General features: G+C 45.4%; 1 protein-coding gene across 2 annotated transcripts in view; it reads left to right on the forward strand.

The window, feature by feature from the left end:
- The first annotated feature begins 214 nt into the window (after positions 1-214).
- Wdr33 (WD repeat domain 33) overlaps positions 215-22,901 on the forward strand; it is a 65,864-nt gene continuing 43,177 nt past the window's right edge. For both annotated transcript variants that reach the window (XM_084597517.1, XM_084597518.1), the window contains exons 1-6: positions 215-543; positions 5,847-6,119; positions 10,946-11,014; positions 11,462-11,566; positions 13,885-13,980; positions 16,627-16,778. In XM_084597517.1, coding sequence (XP_084453643.1) covers positions 5,868-6,119; positions 10,946-11,014; positions 11,462-11,566; positions 13,885-13,980; positions 16,627-16,778 — 674 coding nt within the window. In that variant the 5' untranslated portion in view covers positions 215-543; positions 5,847-5,867. The remainder of the gene's footprint in view (positions 544-5,846; positions 6,120-10,945; positions 11,015-11,461; positions 11,567-13,884; positions 13,981-16,626; positions 16,779-22,901) is intronic.

A 22,901-nucleotide genomic window follows, 5' to 3' on the forward strand; every position in this document is an offset into this window, starting at 1 on the left:
CGTGTCATCAGTCTCCGCCTAATTATAATAGGATCAATGAAGTTATGAAGAGGCTTGAAGTAGAACTAATAAACCACATTTTGATGCAAGTAAAAATTTGTGCAAAATTGTCACTTAATAGTACAAAAATTACAATCTATCGGTTTTACGCATAGTTTTGTGCCGCTAGGGTAGTTGGCTCGCAAAAAACAAACAAACAAACAAACAAAAGAAAAGAACATGGCGACGTTGAGTGCGGCTAGTGCCTTGGTGCGTTCGTCTCGGTTTTAGCAGTTGTAGCGCCAATATTTCCTTTCTTTGTGGGTTAACTACGGCCGCTTTGAGAACGGTCACTTACCGAGAGACTCGCGAGCACTTGCAGGTCATTCGAAGCTCATGTGCCTAGCTTTGTGATCACAATCGCGTCCATGACTCTGTGGACGGTGCTGCCCGCGAGGCCTGTGTGGTGCAACACGGACTTCGCCAAATCGGCAAAAATGCACAGGCCAGACTTGCTTCAATACTCCTAGCCGCATCGAAGCGTCCTTTCAGATTTCGTTTCACGTAAGTTTACACGTTACATCGTGCCATGCGTGTTCCCCGCCGCGTCTCAGCCCGTCGGCCATGCTTTCTTTTTTTCCCGCGTGGCACTGCGCTATGAACAGGCTTGGTTCAAGTCTTATATGCTGGTGAGGTTTTTTAGATGTCAATGTTGTCATCAGCACTGCCCCTAGCTTTCATTGCTAGTCTCAGGAGCCAGCTCCGGCTTTATGTGGTTGAACTTCGCCCTCAAGTTTTTAAAAATACCGTTGAGTTGATCCTTTTCCTCCATCGGCCTTTTCAGTAATCAAGGTGACGTATGTATACGTGCCGCTGAGAACGTACGAAATAAATCATCCAACAGCTACGGGAATGTTTTTCGAGTCGTGTTGTTTCTTAGTTACGACACATTCCAGGCTGTTCTGTCAACCTTCCTAACCAAACACTGCTGCGTTTTCTTCCGAGCGTCTCACTAGCGTCTGGTCTCACACTCTGACCGCGGGCCTCCTTTGTATTTTGAATGCGGAGAGTGCCAAAAGGAGTTTCGCTGAGTGAATATGCTGAGAAAAAATTATCACAATGCAGTTAGGTGCCTCGGCTTGAAAAAAAAAGAAACAATAAAGGCAGGCTAGTCTAATCCAGGAGTGTTGCATCATTTATATTTTGGCGTAGCAAATTGGAATGTTATAAAACACGAACAGTTCAGAAAGGAGGTTGTGTATGCCACACCTTGTGCGCAGCAAAGCACTGAAAGATGCTAGGCCTTCAAGGCTAGTCTAGTAATATCCCACATTTAAATAATTGTGCCATACCATCTTTAGCATCTCCTAGGAAAGGAAAGTTATTTGTAATGGCTAAATGCTTTTCTTGGGGATGCTGTTTTTGGGTCATAGCTGGAGGGGTTCAGCTGTGTTGAACACCAAGGCATGTCTTGATTGTGAGTTCCTTACAGACGTTATGACCAATACCGTTATCTGATAGCAGCAGTGCTTGTGATATCTTTTTCTGGGCCGCATGATTGTGCCAGGCAAGAAGAAAGAATTCCTGACATACTGACCTCAAACAACGTACTGTGTTGGCTTATTCATTGGTGCCTCTTTCTTGCAATGTACTTATTTATTTGAAACTACTGCAGGCCATTGCTTGGCCTAAGCAGGAGTGAGTTAACATTGTTACATAATCAGGGGTGGAAGTGCTGCTCCATTTGCTCTATTCTGCTCCAAACTGATTTCCCTGCTCCATCCTGCTCCAAAATGCAATATTGCTCTAAAACTGCTCCAGACTGGCTGCCTTGATGTTCTGCCATCAAGGTTAGCAGAACACGGGAACAATGTCGAAGCACCGGGGGCAAACATATCATGCATCTTGCACTGGGCACAAATGAAATTTTTGTAAGGGAGGGAAGCACGGAGCATAATCAATATTTGTTTGCAAGTAAATTTAGTGTGAGCCACAGGCAATTGAAGGGAATAATTAAAAAAAAAAAGCACTATGTGTGAAGCATAGCACCTTCTCTCAGCCTTTTGAATCACCTGTGGAGAGAGAAGCGAGAGCAGCAAGCGAAGCAGATAGCGCAAGCTACTTTGAGCAGTTAGGAAACTTGTCCGACTGCAAAAACTGCATGACTTATTCTTATGCTTCTGCTTTGAGAACAAGTAGGCACTTCACCATTGAACCACTTTGTCAGTGACAAGCTTGTCAGGCCTATGGCAGACAAAATCGTACTTGAAGCGTTATGGGTTGGTACGCCAAAGGTGTCAATCACTAGGAAGCCTCTCAAGAGTGTTGAAAGCCATACTGGGCCTACCGCCAAGATGTTTAAATGAACCCCAGCATTGCTCAAGTAAAGAATGATAAACTATTGGCAGGAGGCAGTGAAGTAAAAACGTTGAAGGACGAAAAGGTTTCCCTTCAGTGCAGTCTATATTTCCTGCAGGCACTGCTGACCAGTGTCAAGAATTTATCAGCAGAGGCATAGGATCAAAGAGGATATGCACAAGATAGAGAGCGGCAATGTCGTGCACATTAATCTGAGCTCCAAATTAGTGGTGCTGCTTGAGCGCATCAAAGTGGTAGACTCGACATTTGAATCTGTCTAGTCAAAATAGAGAATGCTTTAGGTCACACTAGGTGTTCATTTATGAAGTGCACCAGCAAGCGTTCCTTTTGCTGCAGTTCTGTTCCAAGTTGTTGACCCTTTGTCTTGTCAGAGATGACTGCAAAGTTGGAAAGGCATTGAACTTAAATAAAAAGGAATCAGATTGAAGATTTGGTATTTCAGAAAGACAAAAAGCCTGCTCCAAAACTCTCGTTTCATTGCTCCAAAGCTGCTACAAAATGGCTTTATTACTGCTCCCAAATTTGCTAATGAAAATAATAAAACATACAATATTAGCAGCACACAAGTACAAAATATACATAAAGCAATATTAGCAGGTAAGTAGACCTTGTAATGCAACAGAAAAAGTTTGTGAGGATAAAACAGATGCTGGTAACAAATTCCAGTCTTGCACTGTTCTAGGGAAAAAAACTAAATTTAAAGCTGTTAGTTCTGGCAAAAATGGGAGTAAGTCATGGAGTAAGTGAATGCTCATTAACACTGAGAGTCCTTCTCACTAGAGGACTCTTTATGCACTTTGGAATCTTGAGTTTATTTTTTCCTGTTAAGCTATTAAAGAGGAAGGTCAATCGGCCGATCTTTCTGCAGGTTTCCAGTGTATGAATGTTATCTAAATTTTCTGACTCGTTTATACCTTGCACATCTGTGGACTGGAACTGCCTTCTTTCGTCAGTGGCCACAATTGAACTATTATCGTTCCAGTCATCAGTGTCCAATGTTGCGTAATGATGCCCAGTGTAAAAGTGCTTTATGCTATAACGTACTGATGCTTTTGCAGTAGTTATGACCATGATCTTATTGTTCTTTTTTTTCATTGTTTCATTACATGCTGTACATTCTATGTTTCAAATGTTATTATTGTAATCCCCACTCCCCTCTGTAATGTTTAACCCTGAGGGTACCAGTAAAATAAAATAAAACATTGTAGGGGAGTTTTCCCTTCTAAATTTTCCGAATGTGAACCTAACAGCTTTCTTGATGACTTTTTTAAGAAGCATTATGTCTTTTTTCGTGTATGGGTCCCACACTACAGAAGCATATTCAAGTGAAGACCATATGAAAGTTTCATAAGCTAATTTTTTTATATGTGCCGGGGCAGTTTTTAGCTTTCTTCGTAAAACCCATAGCTTTCGTAATGCAGCTGCCCTTATTGTCAAGTGTTAAACCTAAATATTTATATTTTTCTGCTTCCAAAATCATACTGCTGTGAAGAAAGTAAGGAAGCAAATTGGGAGATTTTTTTTTTCTTGTTATTCGTAAGAGAACAGTTTTAGTTCCACAGCTCATTTAAGACGCCACACATCAATGGCGAAAATTGCTTTTTGTACAGAGCTGTGGTCATTTCCGGGTGAAATGTATTTAAACACAATGCAGTCGTCTGCAAATAACAGATACATCGGTGGGTACAACACTAATTAAATCATTTACATATGTTAAGAACAACAGCGGCCCAAGCACACTTCCCTGCAGAACTCCTGAATGAACACTGAGGACGCTAGAAGGGGTGTTATTAATTGCTGTATATTGACGTCTGTCTCTAAAAAAGGCTTGCATCCATCGGATGATAGAAAAGGGCATTCTAGTCCAGAAGCATTAGCTCACTATTCTAGGGATGTTTAAGTTAGCCTATAATAAATTTATTGATCACTGTAATTTAAGTCACAGGCTATTTCACTGAAGGAAAAATTGTAAGCGAGAAAATATCGCATCTCGCCATTTTTTCTTGTGAACAACATTGACATAATAGTTTTTTGCTTATAGGTCTTTGTACTGGGGCTACAGTGCCATTCACTTTCATCTTGGGTAACATGCATTCTTAGTTTTGATGGGACGAGTTTTATTCAAGTGGCCCAAATTAACCTCTTCCTGCTGAACGAATATATTTAGCCGCACAGTTTTTTTTTCTGTGCTCGTAGACAACTTTCTGTAGCTATACAGCCGAAACGACAGAGCCGACATGCACCAGCTCACTGCGCAATGGAATGCAGTAAATTGCTATCAAATTTTGCGGATTGTGCTCTGGGATGTTATCCTGTTACAGAATTATTCACATCATTATTACATTAGTAATATCCATTTCCAACCGGTACAAGGTAACCATAGCATTTTAACATTAGTACAATGCACTGTCTGCCAAGAATCCTGCGAAGCATACGTGCACTGCACCTGCGACATTTCCCTGCCGGTTGTTATGCTTTTGCAGTGCACTTGTTTTGATAGCGTATATAAAAACGAAAACAAGTCTCTCTTGAATTGAACGAAAACGAAACTCTTTAAGTCAACCTGCATTCTTCCTTTTCACTCCACATACACTTTAAAGGTAGTGCAGACAATCCACAAAATCCTGCAATTTAATGAACCACTTCCTAATAGCATATTCGTACGTCCAAAAAGAGAGACAAGAGCAGCTAGTGCTAAACACTAATTTAATTTACCAGTGTGTCGCAATAGTTATGGGCAACGTCTAATCGAGTTCAGTGGAGCTTTGGTTTGGAATGGCATTCCTAATGGCATTCCTAACCCGTTTGCCACGCCGGCTGCTGGCAAACGGGTTGGTGTGCCGTGCTGCTGCTTTCTGCTGTCATGCGTCTTCTCATGCGCATTGTTGGTGCTTCTTTGCAAAATGCAGCAATCGCCGGATTGCTTTGATGGTTAGCTGCTAGTCTTTGTGCAATTTTTTTCGGGACTTTTGAAGCTTTCGCTTCACTACGGCATGTAAAGAAAGCCAAGGTCGCCATGCTTGGCACACGCCGCAACAGCGGACGTGCTGTAACCATGGCTGTGTTCCGCCGCTGGGCTCCAGATACGCGCATTGGCGCGGAGAGGAGGAGAAGGGTTGTTTCCGCACTGCGCATGTGTGTGTTGGCTGATAATCCATGGATTTAGAATGAAACACCCAACTGTGTAACACAATGCAAAGGAATGGTGGGCATAACATAAATAAAAGAAAACAATGGGAAGCAGCAGCGCATCAAGGACACTGAGATGGCAGGATAAAAGTTTGCCTGAAAACCGGCAGAGTCTGAGAGACGTGAGCGCCCATTACTACGCTTCCCCTTGTTACCTGAGTCTCTTTGGAAAGTTGGGTAAATGGCTTAAACCCAAACCACATCAGCCATTTGAACTGTGAATGTTTCCATGAGGAGGATCATTTATTATCCTTTGAAAAGTAACATACCTTTTCCCCCTGCTCTGTCGTGCTGTGCAGGTAACCGCGCGAGAGGCAGCCATGCAGGTGATCCAGACCCAACCCATGATGCCCAGTGCCAGTGGCCGCTTCCAGTACAGCGCCGGCCTGGGCCCCAAGTTTGGTGGCGGAGGAGGCTACGGTGGTGGTGGCCGGAACCCTGGTGGATCCTACGGGGCTGGTCGCCCGGGCATGGCCCCCATGCAGAGCATTGAGTTTGACGGCAAGCGTCTGCGCAAGGCTGTTGCCCGCAAGACTGTAGACTACAACACTGCCGTCGTTGAGTACCTCGAGGTGTGTGCCTTTCTGGATGCGAAGCTGAGTTCTGCGTCTGTAACAGACAAAGCTTGCCGAGGGTGTCACTCGCAGGTGTTCGCTGGAGGTCGGCAAGGTCACTTCTTAAATTTCATTGAGGACAATGACCTTCCCGTGCAGTTGTAGGGTGTATGGTTTCTGTAAACTGTGGCACAACAGCAGACGTTTCTTCCCTGCACCCTTTGTGCGGTAGATATAGGGCAATTAACTTTTTCGGGACTGCGAGAAAGTATGATTCGGAAAGGTTTTGCAAAAAACATTTTTTTATATATGCAAACACTAATCAATCATGGCGTAGCATATTTCAGAATGCATCTATACTTTAAGTGCTCTTTCATACAGTAACTTAGGCTCTCTACATAACATAAAAAAGATAGGCGGGGGGGGGGGGGGGGAATTTACAGTATGTTCAGAAAACGTGCATGTGAAATCAAGAAATGATATCAAATTTTAAAAATATGCAAAAGGTGGCATATAGCCTCGTTTCTTACTTTTGAAACTATGGATTAGGTATGCGCAATTTTCCTTCTATCATTTTTGGTCTTTCAGGACTATGGAGGAAAACTGGTGGCTCTTCTTGGAAACAAAATTTTATTGCAGTAGAACCTCGCTATAATGAACTCGAGTGTAATAGACTGAAACTGCAGTCCCAGCTCATCCTGCATAGGCGGCTGTACCAAACTGGGCTTGTTGGTTCATAATATTAACCACATTTTTGTAGCTCTGCAGGATGACAGAGAGGAGTAGGAGCACAGGATGGCACTACACCTTCACCAATTCTTTAGTGCGAGAAAAGGCACAGAATGCACCATATTTACTTGCATAATGCTCGCACTCACGTAATGCTCACACCCCCAACATTAAGCATCAGAAATTGGATTTTTTTTTTCCTCGCATAATCGTCGCTCCATCATTATTGCCACCGCGAGAGTCATTTGCTAGTAGTAACAAGTGCCATGTTAGGAGCGCTACTGAACCTAGCTGGCCTCGTGTGCGCTCACTACCAGGCGGCGATAGCATGCTAGGGTAGATCATCGTCAAAAGTTATGCTTTTTTTTTTTTTTTTTACCTTCATGATGTTTGTAGTCGTCGCCATTTTGCGAGGTGTCTCCGCATCTCGTCATTGTTCCTTCATTTCGTCCGTGTTGCTTTGTACCACTGTCTACCGTGTTCCTGGTGTCGCATCACGATGTGGCAGTACCCAAGTTATACAGCTGCTTTTAAGCTGAAAGCTTTCGAGTACACGCTACAGCATAGCAACCGCGCTGCCAGCAGGCACTTCGGCGTCAACGGGTTCTGCGTAGTACGCTACTGGAAACTGCGATTACAGTGCAACACTGACTCGGGTCAAGTCTCTGTTTTAGAGTAAAACTGTATGGTTTGCTGTGATCATTATACTATGAAACGTGGGGAGTGATGATGAGGCTGCATGCAGCAAATAAAATGCTTTAGCGATTTGTGCTTTTCGCAACCCTGTACATTTATAATAAGAGTAAGTTCTGCTTGAAAGTAATTTTTTGGTTAGGTTTACAATAGCTGGCCTAAGAATCCCAATTCACACCTATTTAAATTTGTTTTTAGCGCTCCAGAACATTTGCTCGAAAATTTTCCCCGCATAATTACCGCACCCTCCAACTTAGCATCAATTTTGCGCGGAAAAGAGTGTGAGCATTATGCGAGTAAATACGGTATTCTACGGGGGATTTTTTTCTTTTTTTTGACACAGGCTACAATCTTCCAAATCTGTCAAGAAAGACATTGTGTCGTCCGGAATCAGTGTAACCGAACTTGCGCACCCAGACCCAGTTTTTTCAGTGTGAGATTCAATAATTGGTCGGGTGATTGCATCTGCATTTCTTCAAGATGCTTGTATGGCACAGAAGGGCTTGAAAACTCTGACCACGGCATTTTCTACAGTGTAAAGGAAGGTTGGAGCCAGTGCCAGTTCTTAACGAGTTCTTGTGCTCTTGGAGCCTTTCTTTAATATGTTGACCAGTTTAGCCAGTATATACCTTCCTGCAAGTGAAAGGGGTGCTATACACACCCTCTGTCCACGCTACATATGGCCTATTGGGCTTCTTTTTGCACCCAGAGGTTTCTTTCCTTTGCTCAGATGTTTTCTAACAGAAACTGCTTGCATGGCATGTGAAATGCGACCTGCACCATATATTTTGTGGCGCCACAGTGCTTTTATGGGACCACTGTAGGGTTGACCCTTTGTGCAGGATTATCCCTGTGTGCTTATCTTCCTGTCTTACATTTTTGCACTAGTGTTTCTGAAATAGCATTACTGTCTGCTATTTCAGTGAGGGAAACCCTGTAGATTTCAGTTTAGTGATCTTTCTGTATGGCAACATGACTTACTGAGGCTGGACTGTAGGCTATCCCTCATTTTACACTTGTGGCAACATGACTTACTGAGGCTGGACTGTAGGCTATCCCTCATTTTACAGTTGTGGCATGCCTAGAATCGAACAGCAAGAGTTCTTTCCTGACAAGGGGGCTGTACATCCAGCATGCCTGGTCTTCATGACACTGACTTGTACAGTGAAATCTCGTTATAACGAACAGTTAAAAAATCGGAAAATAGTTCGCTCTATCCATAATTCGTAATATAAAATTTCGTAGAAAATACACTCAAGAGCAGCGAAATTCAATCGGAGAAGGCACAGCAACACTATAGCCAAACAGGCGAGTTGGTGGAACATATTGGATGGAAAAACAGTGCTACATACGAACACCACAGCAAGGGAACACAAGACGAGCGCTGTCTTGTGTTCCTTTGCTGTGGTGTTCGTCTGTCGCGCTGTTTTTCCATCCAAGGCACAGCAACTCGGAGGGTGCCTACTTGGGTCACGTCCATTTATTTACGTGCAAAGAACTGCGTTATCGCAGCCTGCTTTTTGTGTTGATCGCGTTCCGTATCACGCCCTGTTCCACAGTTGGCAAACACTCAGCAAAGGCAAACCCACTGCTCTCAATAGCACTCAGTGGCGGCGCAGTAAATCCAATGCAGCAACGCTTCTTGTGAAGTCAGAATATTCTCGTCTGCAGAGTCAGCCTGAGCTTCGTCTGTGGGATGTTCAGAAACTTCCACAGTGATTTCGGCGTCCGTCAGTACAGCCGTGGTCGCCGCGATGTCGTCGCTGCCTACAGGTCCTCTACAGTCATTGTTGCGGGCATGTCACCAACAAAACGCGAAAAATCGTTCCAGGCTCATTGAGCTCGCAGAGCTCTGCTTCGTCGGGATCGTCCCAATCGTCACTTGATGCATGCGCCTCTGCTGGAACAAAACCTGCGTGCCGAAAGTAGTTGGCAATCGTTTCGCCTTTCACGCTGTCCGTCAAGTCTTGCTTCACAAGAAGCTTCACGAGAAGAGTGTCAATCAGTCTCCTCTTGTAAACTGCCTTGAAGGCCCTGATTTTATCTTGAGCTTGGTCTTTAACGTCAGTGATGCTCATTTTTCACGTTCACCGCCATCACAGCACTACGCACACCCGCGCACCACACTCGACACGACGACAGACTCGGCCTCTGCCGAACGCTATGACGGCCACGCCGCGACGCCGCTGCTAACACTAAAAACGTGAAAGACGCAAAAACCAAAAAGGCAAAAGCAACCTTTGATCGCGCCGCTGCTGCCACTGCTGAAGCGGCGCTGTCAGCGATTGTGAGATGCGAACAATTTCTTATGGTCTTTGAGATCTCCTCCGCGCGCACAAACAGGCGCCCGGGGGTAATCTCTGAGGCCATAGATGTTTTTGGCTGTCAACTCCCAATGCCGTTGTGGCACCTGTGGCGCTGTCAGCGCCTGCGAGGTAGTCCTGAACGTTTGCTGCGCCGCACAACACACATGTAGTGCAACGAAGCCCACCTCCTGCTATTAAATTGAGGTGGTGCTTGGTGTCGCAAAGTTCGTAATATCCGTTTTATGCCGAACCGCGTTCGCTATGGGAAGTTAAAAATACGTGTGTTTGACAAAATAACTTCAGAAGAGTTCGATATAATCAATAATTAATAATATGCGTGTTCGTTATATCAAGGTTTGACTTTATATCTTAAAAACTGTAAACATTTCTCAACGGTAACCTCATGTGTGAAGTCGGAAGGATTTCCTGTGCTGCTTAAAATGCATTTAAGCTTTTGCCAAATGAGCTAAGTAGGTCGAAGCAGGTCATTTTTTTTTATTTTCTAAATGTCCAGGAAATCGTCTGCATATCTAAACATTTATTTTAAGAACCTTTTCTCAGTTTAAATCTTCAGCTAGAACACTATCTATCTGCAAGGAGAATATTGTGCAAGGTTGTGCAAGGTTGTGAGAATATTGTGCAAAAATGGAGGTGCTGCAGCTGAGGCCTTTAGGCACGGTGTGTGTAGTTTTTCGCTACACTCGACTATGTCACATGCATTTCTCTACTATCACCTCTTAGATAGCACCTCTTAGATAACAGTGGAAGACAATGCAGTGTTCATGCAAAGCTGTAATTAACTTGTGAAATAAAAGTCACATTGTATTCGTAGCTTCGTTGTATTCATGCAAGAGCGGTACTCTACAAGGTGTAAACAAAATAAAAAAGCCTGATGGCATAAAATCTGCTAACTGCAAGAGAAATGTCGTATAACAATGTGATAAGAGAAGGGTGAAAGCTACTGTTCCGCCGATTTCAGCCAGCTAACCCTTAGATAACTTTTGCCGATCTGCTGCAGCATTCCTGCTTGGGTGGCCAAGTTGTCTTTGTTTGGCTATGCTAGTATGCAGCAAACCTTGACTTTTATGTAAAACCCACTGTTTCGTGCTTCTCCAGAACCGCATCTGGCAAAGGGACTACAGGGATGCCAGGGCCATTCAGCCAGACTCTGGCTACTACACCAGGGTGAGTGTATTCTCTATGAGCCCGTATCACAGGGGCACTTTGGAATTCATTTGATCTCCCTTATAGGAGACACGAATGTGACTCCTATAAGGGAGGTCAAATGAATGAGACGAATTGGATTCCAAGGGAAGGAAAGCGTAGCAGGGGGCGGCAGAAAGTTAGGTGGGCGGATGAGATTAAGAAGTTCGCAGGGGTCAAGTGGATGCAGCTAGCACAGAACCGGGTTAAGTGGAGAAATATGGGGAAGGCCTTCGCCCTGCAGTGGGTATAATCAGGCTGCTGCTGCTGCTGATGATGATGATGATGATGATAGGAGACACGAATGTGACAGGCATTTGAGAATAAGGCACTTTTCGCTTGCTTGCTTTGGCACGGTGAAGCTTTTCCGGAAGGTCATTAGTGCACGCAATGCCATGTCGCCATGTGCTCCTCTCTCCCTCTCTGCAGCTGGTGCCACCGCTGGCGATGCTGTCCAACCCCATCAATGCGGTGACCACCAAGTTTGTGCGCACTTCGACCAACAAGATGCGCTGCCCCATCTTCTGTGTCGTGGTGAGCTTCACCTACTGCCTCCCCTGGCACATGGCATGCTCCATTTGTGGTAGTCACTGTTGCTACTTTGAGAGTGAGTCTTTGAGAGTTGTGGTCAGTCGCACACAACTTAGCTGGCCTTTCAGGCTTAGCCTGCTTCAGTTGAAGCTCTCAATTTTAGCATGAAAGGAGAGGAAAGATGGGGAAGGTGGTGTTGGGTTAATACCATATACACGCATGTAATGGCCGCACTTTTTTTTACGAGATTGGTGTGAAAATCGGGGGGTGCGGCGATTACATGAGAAAAAAGATAGCGAAAAAAATTATTTGCGGTAGTACCTGCCTTTATTATTGTAAAAAAACTCCTCGTCCTCCTCCGCTAAACTTGTCGAGATTTCAGGCTCGTCCCGTGTCCAAAACATCACTCCTCGTCGTCGTCCTCCTCCGAACTCATCGGGACTTCAGGCTCGTCCTTGTCCCAGATGAGGTCATCCTCTGTACCGTCCAGCCTGTTTGATATCCCTGTCACCTTGAAACCTTTTTCCACAGTCTCGAACGAAACCGTGGCCCACGCTTCGAGTATCCAGTGGCAAATGGCCACAAGCGATGCCCGTTTCAGTCGGCCGGTTGGAGTCTTCTGGTGGAGGACCGTTGCCATCCACTCACTGTACACACGGCGAAATCCATACATAAAAGGGCGGTTTACAGAGACGCACTTAAAAGGGCGGTTTACGGAGACGTCCAGCGGCTGAAGCATGCCGGTCATGCCTCCAGGTAGGACGGCCAAGTCTGTGTTAGATGCACAGAGCTGTTGCCGCACGCTCTCTGTCAGGTGCCCCCTGAAGCTGTCTAGGACGAGTAGAGAACGCGTCGCAAGATTCGCCCTTGGTCGCTTCTCCCAAACACACTTCAACCAGTCTGTCACCAGCTCATCCGTCATCCATCCTTTGTCCTGCGCACGAACAAAGATGCCGTCAGGGAATTTCTCCGCAGGTAGACGTTTCCGCTTAAAAACTACGTAAGGCGGTAGTTTTCGTCCATCCGCTGTGATGCAAAGCATGACCGTGCATCGCTGCCTTTCGCTCCCCGATGTAAGCACACGCACGCTCTTCTTCACCTTCACCTCGACTGTCACATTCCGGGGTGCGTCAAACCAAACCGGGGTTTGATCGGCGTTACCAATCTGAGAGAGAAGGTGCTCATGTTCTCTGCGCTTGTTAACAAACTTGTGGAACTGCAGAAGCTTTTCACCATACTGCTCGGGTAGACGTTGACACATCGTCGTGCGACGGCGAATGGACAGGTTTTTTCGCTTCATGAAGCACAAAATCCACTCATTGCTGGCTTTAAACACGGTAGCCGCAATCCCCTTGCTGCGTGCAATGTCTAGCGCTTTCATGCGCAACATCTCAGTCGAAACAGCAAAGCCGTTGCGCCACGTCTCCCTCACGTACTCGAGAAGTGAGTCCTCAAATTCCGGAAACATGCTCTGCTTCCCTCGGAAAGCGCGCCTCTGAACATTTGTTTTCCTGAGGGCATCTTCTTGGGAGCACCATCGCTGTACACATTTTTCGTCAACGCCGAACTTTCGTCCAGCCGCTGTTTTTCCTTCTTTCGCGTAGTGGATCACTTTCAGCTTTGAGTGGTATAACCAACGTATTTTCCCATCAAGGAAAAAGAAATTCTTCAGCTCACAAGCGCAGAACAAATCAGGGCAGCGATGCGTTCCGATTGCGAGATCGCACGTGATATGCTTCGGAGGAGCGAACAGACTTGGATTGGATTGGATTTGCTGGCCTCGCCCTTTGTAACGGGCGGGCATCGCTGCAGCTAGTAGCGCCCCCTTTGTAACGGAGGTGGTGGCCGCTGCCCCCATGCTTGACTTTTTTTTTCCTCAAATATTTTGTTCTTAATTCTTATTGGCAATTCTACTTCTAACCCTACGCTTCATTTTGGCTTTCACTTGATTTTTGGGCCCCACCTGGCGGCAGTAACCACAAAACATTCCGTATTTTTTGCACTGCACAGTAGATGGCACTGCCCAACTTCCTGAAACTCATGGTGCGGCTTTTACTCGGGAAATTTTTTACGCTTTTTTTCCCAATTTTCTTTCTAAAGTGCGGGGTGCGGCCATTACACGCGTGTATACGGTATTATCCCCTTAATGTTCTTTCATGTTTTATCGCCTGTGAGTCACTGTTGCACTGCAAAAGAGTCAGTGCCCTGGTCCAGTCGGTTGGTGCATGGAGGGTTTGAAAAGAGCTGTGGTCACGTGAGCAGCAGCCAAGCATGTGTTTGTCATTGCATGGCCTTGGCGCCTTCTCCCCGCTCTTCTCCAGTGGACTCCTGAGGGTCGGCGCCTGATCACGGGAGCATCGAGCGGGGAGTTCACCCTCTGGAATGGACTCACATTTAACTTTGAGACCATCCTTCAGGTGAGCCTCTCTTCCCCTCTGCTGGAATGTTGGGGCAGTCTGTTTTACTGTGGAAGCAGTGTTGAGCATTTCCTCTTGAGTAGGTGTTGTTTTTGTGATAAGTTGCAACCAGAAGCACACACGCTCGCCTCTTGGCTCATGAAAGCGTTTCATTTGATCGGACAGAGAGGCACTGTTGTGACTATGGACTCTGCTGTTGTGTATCTACATTTCGTCCATTGTGTGGTCTGTAACCGGGGAATTGAAACCAGGTTCCATAGAATCGTCAGATTCCTTCCTTTTCTGATCGCACTCCTGTGTTTGATAGTGGTCATTCTCTGGGTAAATGTGCATTGCTTGTTCATTCTTTGCAAACATTTTGGGCAGGAGGGGATGGAAATCAGGGCTAGGTGAAATTTATCCCTGTTTTCTGAGATTGAAAAGATTTACATGTATACAAATGTTCCAGATAGTGACTGTGCTGATCACCATGGCAGCAGTTATCGGTTTGTCCCAAGTGACTTGGGGCCATGCAAGCTTTTTATCTGGTCGCATAGACTCCATTTTCGTTCTGCTTGTTACCATTGTGCTACTCGCACAGCGGTGGAAGGTGATGAAAGGTGTCAGAGCAGTGCACGTTAGATACAGAGTGGAATTGTCTCGCTGACTCTGCATGCTTCGATCACCCACCGACGAATGGCATGGATGTAGTGGGGGCCCAGGATTTCGTTGCTCGCAGCTGTCGTAAGGTGTGCTGTTTAGTTTTTTTCACAGTAGTATTTCACAGGTTTGTCTATGTGGCTTTCGAACAGGAAGGAAGGGCTTCTTACACTGCTGAATGATGCAATATAAAACATCTCTCTTGGTGAGTTTAGTCTCTTAGCTCAAAAGTAGGTGAGCGGGTGGTCTCTACGTTAAGTTATCTTGGGGACAGTCACAAGTAATGCATTTCTGAAAGGTTTTTGGGAAAGGAAATGGTGGGCTGAAATTGGGGTTAATTTTTTTCTTGCTGCTCTATTCCAAGGCGTTCTAATTAAGTGTGTGTTCAATTCTGTTAAAGTGGAGTATAAAGGATATTGAATCACCATTAAAGCAGTTGAATATAGAGTAAAATCTCAATTCGAAGTCATAACTAAAAAAAATGGAACCCCAGCAAAAATTTCATTCACTGCTCGGTCCCGACGCCGCTCATATTAAAACCTCAATGATTTGAGCTCTTGGGACAGTTTGTAAAATTTCTGTGGTATGGCTTGCACCAACCCAGCTAATTGGAAGATTTGGGGAATGGCTCCCAATTTTGCTGCAGACCTGTGAAGCGATGACTCCCTCGGAATACTGAAGTATGCCGCTAAGCAGTGCCAATGTTCGATGTGCCATAGCTCCACAAATTAAACTCTCAGCAAAGAAAAAAAGCGATAGGTTTTAGGCATTCAGCTCTCTAACTGAGCATCCCAAGTGTTAACCACTGGCCGCTGTCCCGGTTGCTGCTTCGATCTTGGCTCGCTTCCGTACTTGCTAAGCATCTCTGTAATGTGTAGCTTGGCTTCTCTTCATTCGGTGGTCTCGGCAGCCTGTCCAGCATGGCTGCGGTCTCTCTTTAGCAAGATGGGGCAGATTTGCCACAAGTCATTCAGGCCTAGCTTGTGTGTAGAAGGCAAGGTGGACTGCCATTTCGCCTTGGTCTGTGCTGGCACCGTTACATGTCTCCATTGTATTGCTTTAAGTTGCGCGCTGTGCTGAAACTGCAAAACAGTGTACGATGGCAGGAGGAGGTCGGGAGTATCCTCTCGCTGCAAGAATGCAGTGAGTTTTTGCCCTGGTTCAATTTTTTAGGCATTCAGCTATACTTCGAATTAACAGGGTTTTACTGTAGCTTCCTGCTGTATTGCATCTCTGTGCACGTGTAGCTTAAGGTTATAAAAAATTTATAAACGCTAAGACGCTACCTGATGTCAAAAGCGGAACTGCTCTCTGCCCTGCCTTCCACACTTTAGTTCGGCCCAAATGGCTTGCGGAAAATTTTTGTGGCCGTGCGGTTTCATATTCTGCAGCATTTCACCTAAGATTATTATCGGAAGTCGCTCTCACCCAATCCATCTTGTTCTTCTCCTGGATTGTACTTTGCAATACATGTGCATTGCCTGCGGATAGGTTGCCTTTTATGGAGCTTGTTGCAGGGTTGTTATTGATGGTAAAGCATGTGCACCATTGGGTGGTGACAAGATGCTGGCCGCCTTATTGTGATTTAACTGTCCAGATTGCAGAATGAGCATTCATGCGCCATGTTTTGAATGTCTTCATTCGTTGAACCCAATTCCAAATCATTGCTCTGGTTCCAAGGTGCTGCTATTTTCACACAAACAAACAAACAAAAGCTGTGTGGGTGAGTGCCTGTACCACTACTGTATGAAGGAGCACTGATCAAGGGTAAATGGGGGACGCCTCAGTTCACAGGTCGAGCCAACGTTTTGACAAGTGGACTTGTCTTCGTCTGGACTTGTCTTCATCCCCAGATGAAGACGAGTCCACTTGTCGAAACGTTCGCTCGACCTACGAACTGAGGCGTCCCCCATTTACCCTTGTTCAGTGCTCTTTCATACTGTGTAAACCATCTTCTTCCTCTCATTCTACCTGTACCATTGCTGTGTACCACTCCTGCCCTTGCAGGCGCATGATTCGTCGGTGCGCTGTATGGTGTGGAGCCACAACGACACGTGGATGGTGACGGGGGACCACTCGGGCTACGTCAAGTACTGGCAGTCCAACATGAACAACGTCAAGATGTTCCAGGGCCACAAGGAGGCCATCCGAGGGATCAGGTGGGCCACCTTTGACCAGAGAGAGAGAACCACTGGCACACGCATTGGGCACAGGGCAGCCTAGTTAGGGCACAAGGTCTGGCGGGAGGGGGGGGTCTTATTCTGAGGGACTTCCCTCTTCAAGTGCATCATTGTGGCGCAGTTGGCGGGAAGTGTGATATTGAAAGGCGTACTGGGCAAGCTACGTGGAAATGTGGCTGAGCGTAAAACAAAGTGACCGTTTACCATGGCACTTGAAAGTTGAAGGCAAACAAAGACAAGAAAATTGAGCAACGAAAATGTCTGCAAAAAAAAAAAAAGAATTTTGTTTGCCTTGACCTTGCCCCCACTCACTCATGATCGTCACTGTCCCCCTCATGCAGTGCATATTGTTCTGTTCCATCGAGTGCATTCGATATGCAGTGCAATGAGTTTTTGACCAAACCATCCTAGATGTCTCGGGCTGCAGCAGTCCAGCTCTTTCCAATGCGGGCTTTGTGCATTCATTTGGGATTAGCTGTCTCGTTTTAGTGAGGCAGTCTGTATGAAACCTTTACAGCCAGTACTTAAGGGGAGACGCAGGTCTTAAACTGGTCAGAAATGGGCGAAAAATTGATTTTGAGAAAAACGCATTTTCGGAATGTTTGTACCTTTGAGCACTAGCCTTCAAAATATCAACACTGAATTCGGTCGGGAAATACGGTAAAATCGACTTCTAAAACGCCACGGGAGCCTCAAAATGGCCAAAACGGGGTGAAAATTGTTCGAACTTCCTGCGTGCCGCGAGTGAAGCAGCTGGCCGCCGCCATCTTGGACTTGTTTTGAAGCTTGTTTCGTTGTGGGCATTTTGCGGCATCTCCAAATGACATCGCTCAAACAGAACGACCACCGTCGCGGGTTTTCCGAAAGCCGTTTCCGGTCCGCTGATTGGCTGGAGCGCGCGCTCACGAAGCGAGCCCCTCGTCTTGCGCTTCCCATTGGCCAGCGCGACTGCTGCTTCGCTCGTTTATGATGCGCTTTCGCGATCGTATCAGTCATACCTGCAGCCGGTGCTGGTCTTCAAACGTAGCTCGGTGGACGTAGCTGTATCAAGAGTGTACTGAAAACGAAAGCGCCTAGCGAGTGTGCGTCGAAGAACGAGTACAGCGGCGCGCTGCCAGGGTCGCACGGCGTGTTCTCAACCTAGCTGCAGCACGTCCGGCGGCATATAATCGTTTGCGAGTGGTTCAGAGGCATCCAAGGTAGCATCAATAGATTGCACTGTTCAGCTGATACTCATGGTCCCCACCGACGCTATCACTTCGTTGCTTTTTATCGCGTCGCTTCAGACGATAGACGAGCCTGACATCGCGCCGTTGCCCGCGTTCCTCACCCGCGAATTCCGCAGACGGTTTCTCTCTCTCTCTCTTTTTTTTTTTTTTTTTTTTTTTTTTTTTTTTTTTTTTTTTTTTTTTTTCAGATTGCCGCAGTAATAGCGTCGCTGCGCTCAAGGGGTGTGAAAGTTCGAGCTTTAGCTCCATCAAGGGACCCTGCGTGCGGCCCTGCATGCGCTGTACAGCAAAGTAGCAAAGTTTCATTCTGGAACATTAGCCAATTTATTAGGTCATTCTAGTATGCCGTTGTGTTTTAGCCTTAAACTTTGTGCAAGTTTATTAATATTGCAAGACCGTTTTATTGTAATTTTAAGTATTTGTTTGCCTTGAAGGGCACTGCCACAGGCATATGAAGCGGTAAATGAAGCTTCTCACGCTGTTTCTAGTGGCGGTATTTTTAGACTTTGTGCCAAGCTTTTACCATTATTTGGGGAGGGTACTGTTATATGTTTAGTATATAGCCTTTCTTATAAAGAACAAAGCCTCACAACGATTTCATTTATATCACCATAGCTGTAGTGTAGCAAAAGTTAGGTTGTCTCAAAATGCAAATACGTTTTTCTCAGTGCTGTTTCTGGACACTGCACTCAGCCTTACTGTGTTTTTTCTCTACATTGTCGCCGAGTGACAATGAAAAATTTAGTATCACTGTAGTCATATTGAAAAGATCAAAAGGTGATCCAACGCTTACTTCACTCTATTGAGATTTTTGCAAATTGCCATTAAAATAATATTGCATGTCAAAAAATTTTGCTGATTTCCTAATGGCATGCACTACCTTGGCCATGGGTAATGGTGATAGCTTCAGTTTTAGTTAACATATTCAAAATCCAAGGACAGTTTTGGAAATGTGAAGAGCATAACATTTTTGGTGAGAAATATCACAGTGAGGCTACTGATTGTTCAAGTTGTATAATATGTGGTCAGACTTCAAATGCTGTTTTCTCAGTTTCATATTTTTGGTCGATCTCTACAGTCTTACGCAGGGTTTTGATAACTTCCTTTTAGTTCACACAAATAATTTTGGTACCGTTTTCTTCAGAGAGAAATGAAGTACCCGATGACATTTTTAATTTTTTAGTTTAGGAAATGTATAAATATCGAATTGAGATTAGCTTAATGAGGTCGTGTCAAATAATGGAGCTTTTACTCTCAACATAATATGTGAGGATGACGTGCCTTTTTGAGGAAGACAAAGGATGTCATCGGGTATGAGAAGTCTTTGGCTATCGATCTATGTAATTAAAAGCAACGAAATGCAGTGAGAAAGTTCATTAAAGCTATGTAAGAAATTCACTAATTATGCTCTGGACTTTGTTAGATAACTTTTGATCTAAGACCACCAGCTCAATTATGATCACATTTTTGAAATCAGAAGAGAAAACCACATCTGTGTGCAAAGTTTCGTGAGATTCTAGCCATAACTAAAAAAGTTATTTTTAAGGCCCTCGTCCCCGCTTAACAACATACTACAGTGCAATCCACTTATAACGATATTGAGAAAACGGGAAAATCCGATCGTTATAACCGATTATCGTTATATCTGGACCGGCAAAAAAAAAGTAAAAAAAAAACAAAACAAGAGAGCGCACATACATTTGCCCGTGCATGCAGACTTACCTACTTGCCAGCGACGATTCAATCGGATAAAACAAAGCTAGTCACTAAAGAACACTCAACACTTTATTGCTGTACTATATATAAAGGGAATAAATAACTTAATCTCGCTTAAAGAAGTCTGAAATCCGCGCTTGCTTGAGCGGCAGCTGACGCTTGATAATTTCAGTCTGCATAGTCTCCAGTTGTTGCGCGTACATGTGCGGCAGTCCTGTAGCATGGATGAAGCCTATCAGCGACTGGATGGACTGTACGGCACTTCGTGACGACAATGGAGCTGGCGTGGTGGTGTCACTGCCATCGTTGTCCATGATGCCGTCATCGTCGTCACTATTTTCACCATCGCTCGATGCCGCTTTTTGTCGCTGCTCCTCGGCAATGGCCTCATCGGTAAATTCCTCACACGAAGCAGCAGCGCAGTCAGCGTTTAAAAAGTCTTCCAAGAGCGCGCCGCCGGCATTGTCGGAAGATGCAACATGATCCCATAGTGCACACACATCGGCAGTTTCGGGGAGCAAGTCATCTGTATCTGTCCCTTCTGAGACCGCACAGTCGTGGCGCACGAAGCCTGCTTTTCTAAAGCAGTTCTGGATTGTGGACTGCTTCACTTCGTACCACGCACCATACACAAACCGCACCGCTTCGATCAAGCTCACCTTCAGGTGAGCAGGCCCGGAAGCATCCTCTGGCGATCCCAAACGGTCTATTTTTAAGATCAGCCATTCGAGCATACGACGTCTATAGAGGGCCTTGAAATTGGCAATTACGCCTGCGTCCATGGGCTGCAGACCTGCCGTGGTGTTCGGGGGCAGGAACAGCAACTCGACAGACGTCAGCTTCACGCTGACGCTGTGTGCTGTGCAATTGTCGAGGACTAGAACCACTTTCCTCTTCTTTTGCTCCATTAGGCCGTCAAATTCAAGCAGCCATTCCTGAAACAGGTCGCGAGTCATCCACGCTTTCTTGTTATTCCGATAGCGGACCGGAATGTGTTGGTTCCTGAAGCAGTGGGGCCTCTTCGATTTCCCAATCACAAAAGGCTTCAGACGCTCGCTACCGTCCATGCTGGCGCACAAAAACACAGTCACTCGGACCTTGCTGTGCTTCCCACCGCTGCACGGATCTCCTTTGAGAGCGTGCGTCCTTGAAGGCAGCATTTCGTAGAAAAGCGCTGTCTCGTCCCCATTGAAAATGTCCTTCTGTTCATAGCGCTCCAACAGCTCGGGCAGTTTCGTCGCCAGCCACTCGTCTTTCGCCGACACGTCCAGCGAGGCAGCCTCCCCGACCACGTTTCTATAAACAATGCCGTGGCGATCTTTGAATCTTTGGATCCATCCTCCGCCGGGCTCGAAGTTTTCTCGTCCCAGAAGAAAAGCGAATTTCTTCGCCTTTGCACAAAGAATCGGTCCTGTGATGGGAACATTCTGGTTGCGAGCGTTCAGAAACCACTGGTAGAGAGACTCTTCCACATCACTGTACAAAGGGTCTCTAACCCTCTTTCGCTGGTCGTCGTGGCCGCTGGAGCCGGCTTTCTCGAGGACATCTGCAGCCTTGATTATGGTTGAAACCGTCGACTGCGAAAGCCCATACTTTTTAGTGAGGCTTCCCACCTTGAAGCCCTGCCGAAAATCTTGGTGAATTTGGTGCTTCACCTCGAGAGAGATTGCCTTCCGCTTAGTCGGCGCCATCTTCCACGTACAACGGCCAAGGACGCGCTCCCCTTCTCCCCACCTTCTCTCTTCAGCGATTGCGATGATGATGGCGCTCGCTTCCAAAGGCCGTACGCATCGCCTCCTTGCGGATTTCTCCACAACGGTCTATTTGCGGCACTTTTCGCGTCATTCTAATCAAATAATTTTATTTTTCGCAAATATTTATACGAAATTTGCTAGTAAATATTTTCCAGGCGGTCAAAATTCTATCGTTGTATCCGATATATCGCCGATAATCGTATCGTTATATGTGGTTTATTTTTACATAGGGGCAATGGGAAAATTGATAAATCTAAATTATTTGATCGTTATAACCGATATATCGTTATATCTGGTATCGTTATAAGTGGATTACACTGTATATCTTTCAGTAAACATACTCTTACTTTACTTCAGGTAGTTAATTGGCATCAGCTGTGCTATCATCCATACTTCCACGATGCCCACTTCTTCCTCTATTTCACTGCTTGCTACTCATGCAGATCAGGCACAGAGTCTGGTTCATCGAAACCCATTTTGGAGTGTTAGAGTTTTTTTTTCTAGCTCGTTCATCACCTTTTTGCACTGCCAGCATAGCCCACTATCTGCACCTCAGACCATGACATCGCACCAGGATACTGTGTACAAGGGCAGAAAGTTTGGCGACTTGGTTGAGATTCATGGCTGGTAAAGCGCAAAAATAAACACGTTTCTTTTCATGCTTTACCGCCAGGATACTGCGGGCTACTATGTAGAGCTAAACCACAGTGTAATGAACTGCATTGCAACCAAATCCTCAGTCTAATGAAGTATTTTGGTTTTAACAGTTTCGCGTCCCTAGAACACCATGTAATTTTAGCTTTGGTATAACGAAGTAAATTTTGTCGCTCTTTCTATGTAGCGTAATTTCATTGCTGCCTTTACTTAATGAGTGAAAATGCTGTGGCTTCTTTGCATAGGGGAGAACTATCTGATAGCTTCAACTACTTGCTTGCATATGAGCCGGCCGGGTCTGGGGGATGCAGCATAAGCAGCGGTTTTGACGAGTTCTCCGCATGTCAATACCGTAAAGGTGTGAAGCATGCAGAAACATTCAAGGCAGTAAAATTAAGTTCTGAAGGCATTTGTACCTCATTCAGCTCTTAAATATTTCGCTTTCCGGTGCAATATAGTTTTTCTTTTTTTTTTTTTTGCATTTTCTTATAGAACACATCAACGAGGATTACTGTATCAAACCAGTTTTTTTTTACCCCTTTCGAGATTGATATACAGTTGCAGACGAGTTCTTCAGACTCAGTGGGACCCGGGAATCGGTGTGAATAATCGAACAGTCCTAAAAATTTGACATTAAAAAAAAAATCACTTTAGAGGTCGAGAGAGAGGCAAAAAAATTGACTTTAGAGGTCGAGAACTTCATTGCTCCCCATGCTTTGTTATTTGGAGTTTGCTCCGCGACGCAAGCA

This window comes from Amblyomma maculatum, chromosome 3 (genome assembly GCF_055883805.1).
Source record: "Amblyomma maculatum isolate TAMU_Amacu chromosome 3, ASM5588380v1, whole genome shotgun sequence".
In the NCBI taxonomy this organism is placed as follows: domain Eukaryota; kingdom Metazoa; phylum Arthropoda; class Arachnida; order Ixodida; family Ixodidae; genus Amblyomma; species Amblyomma maculatum.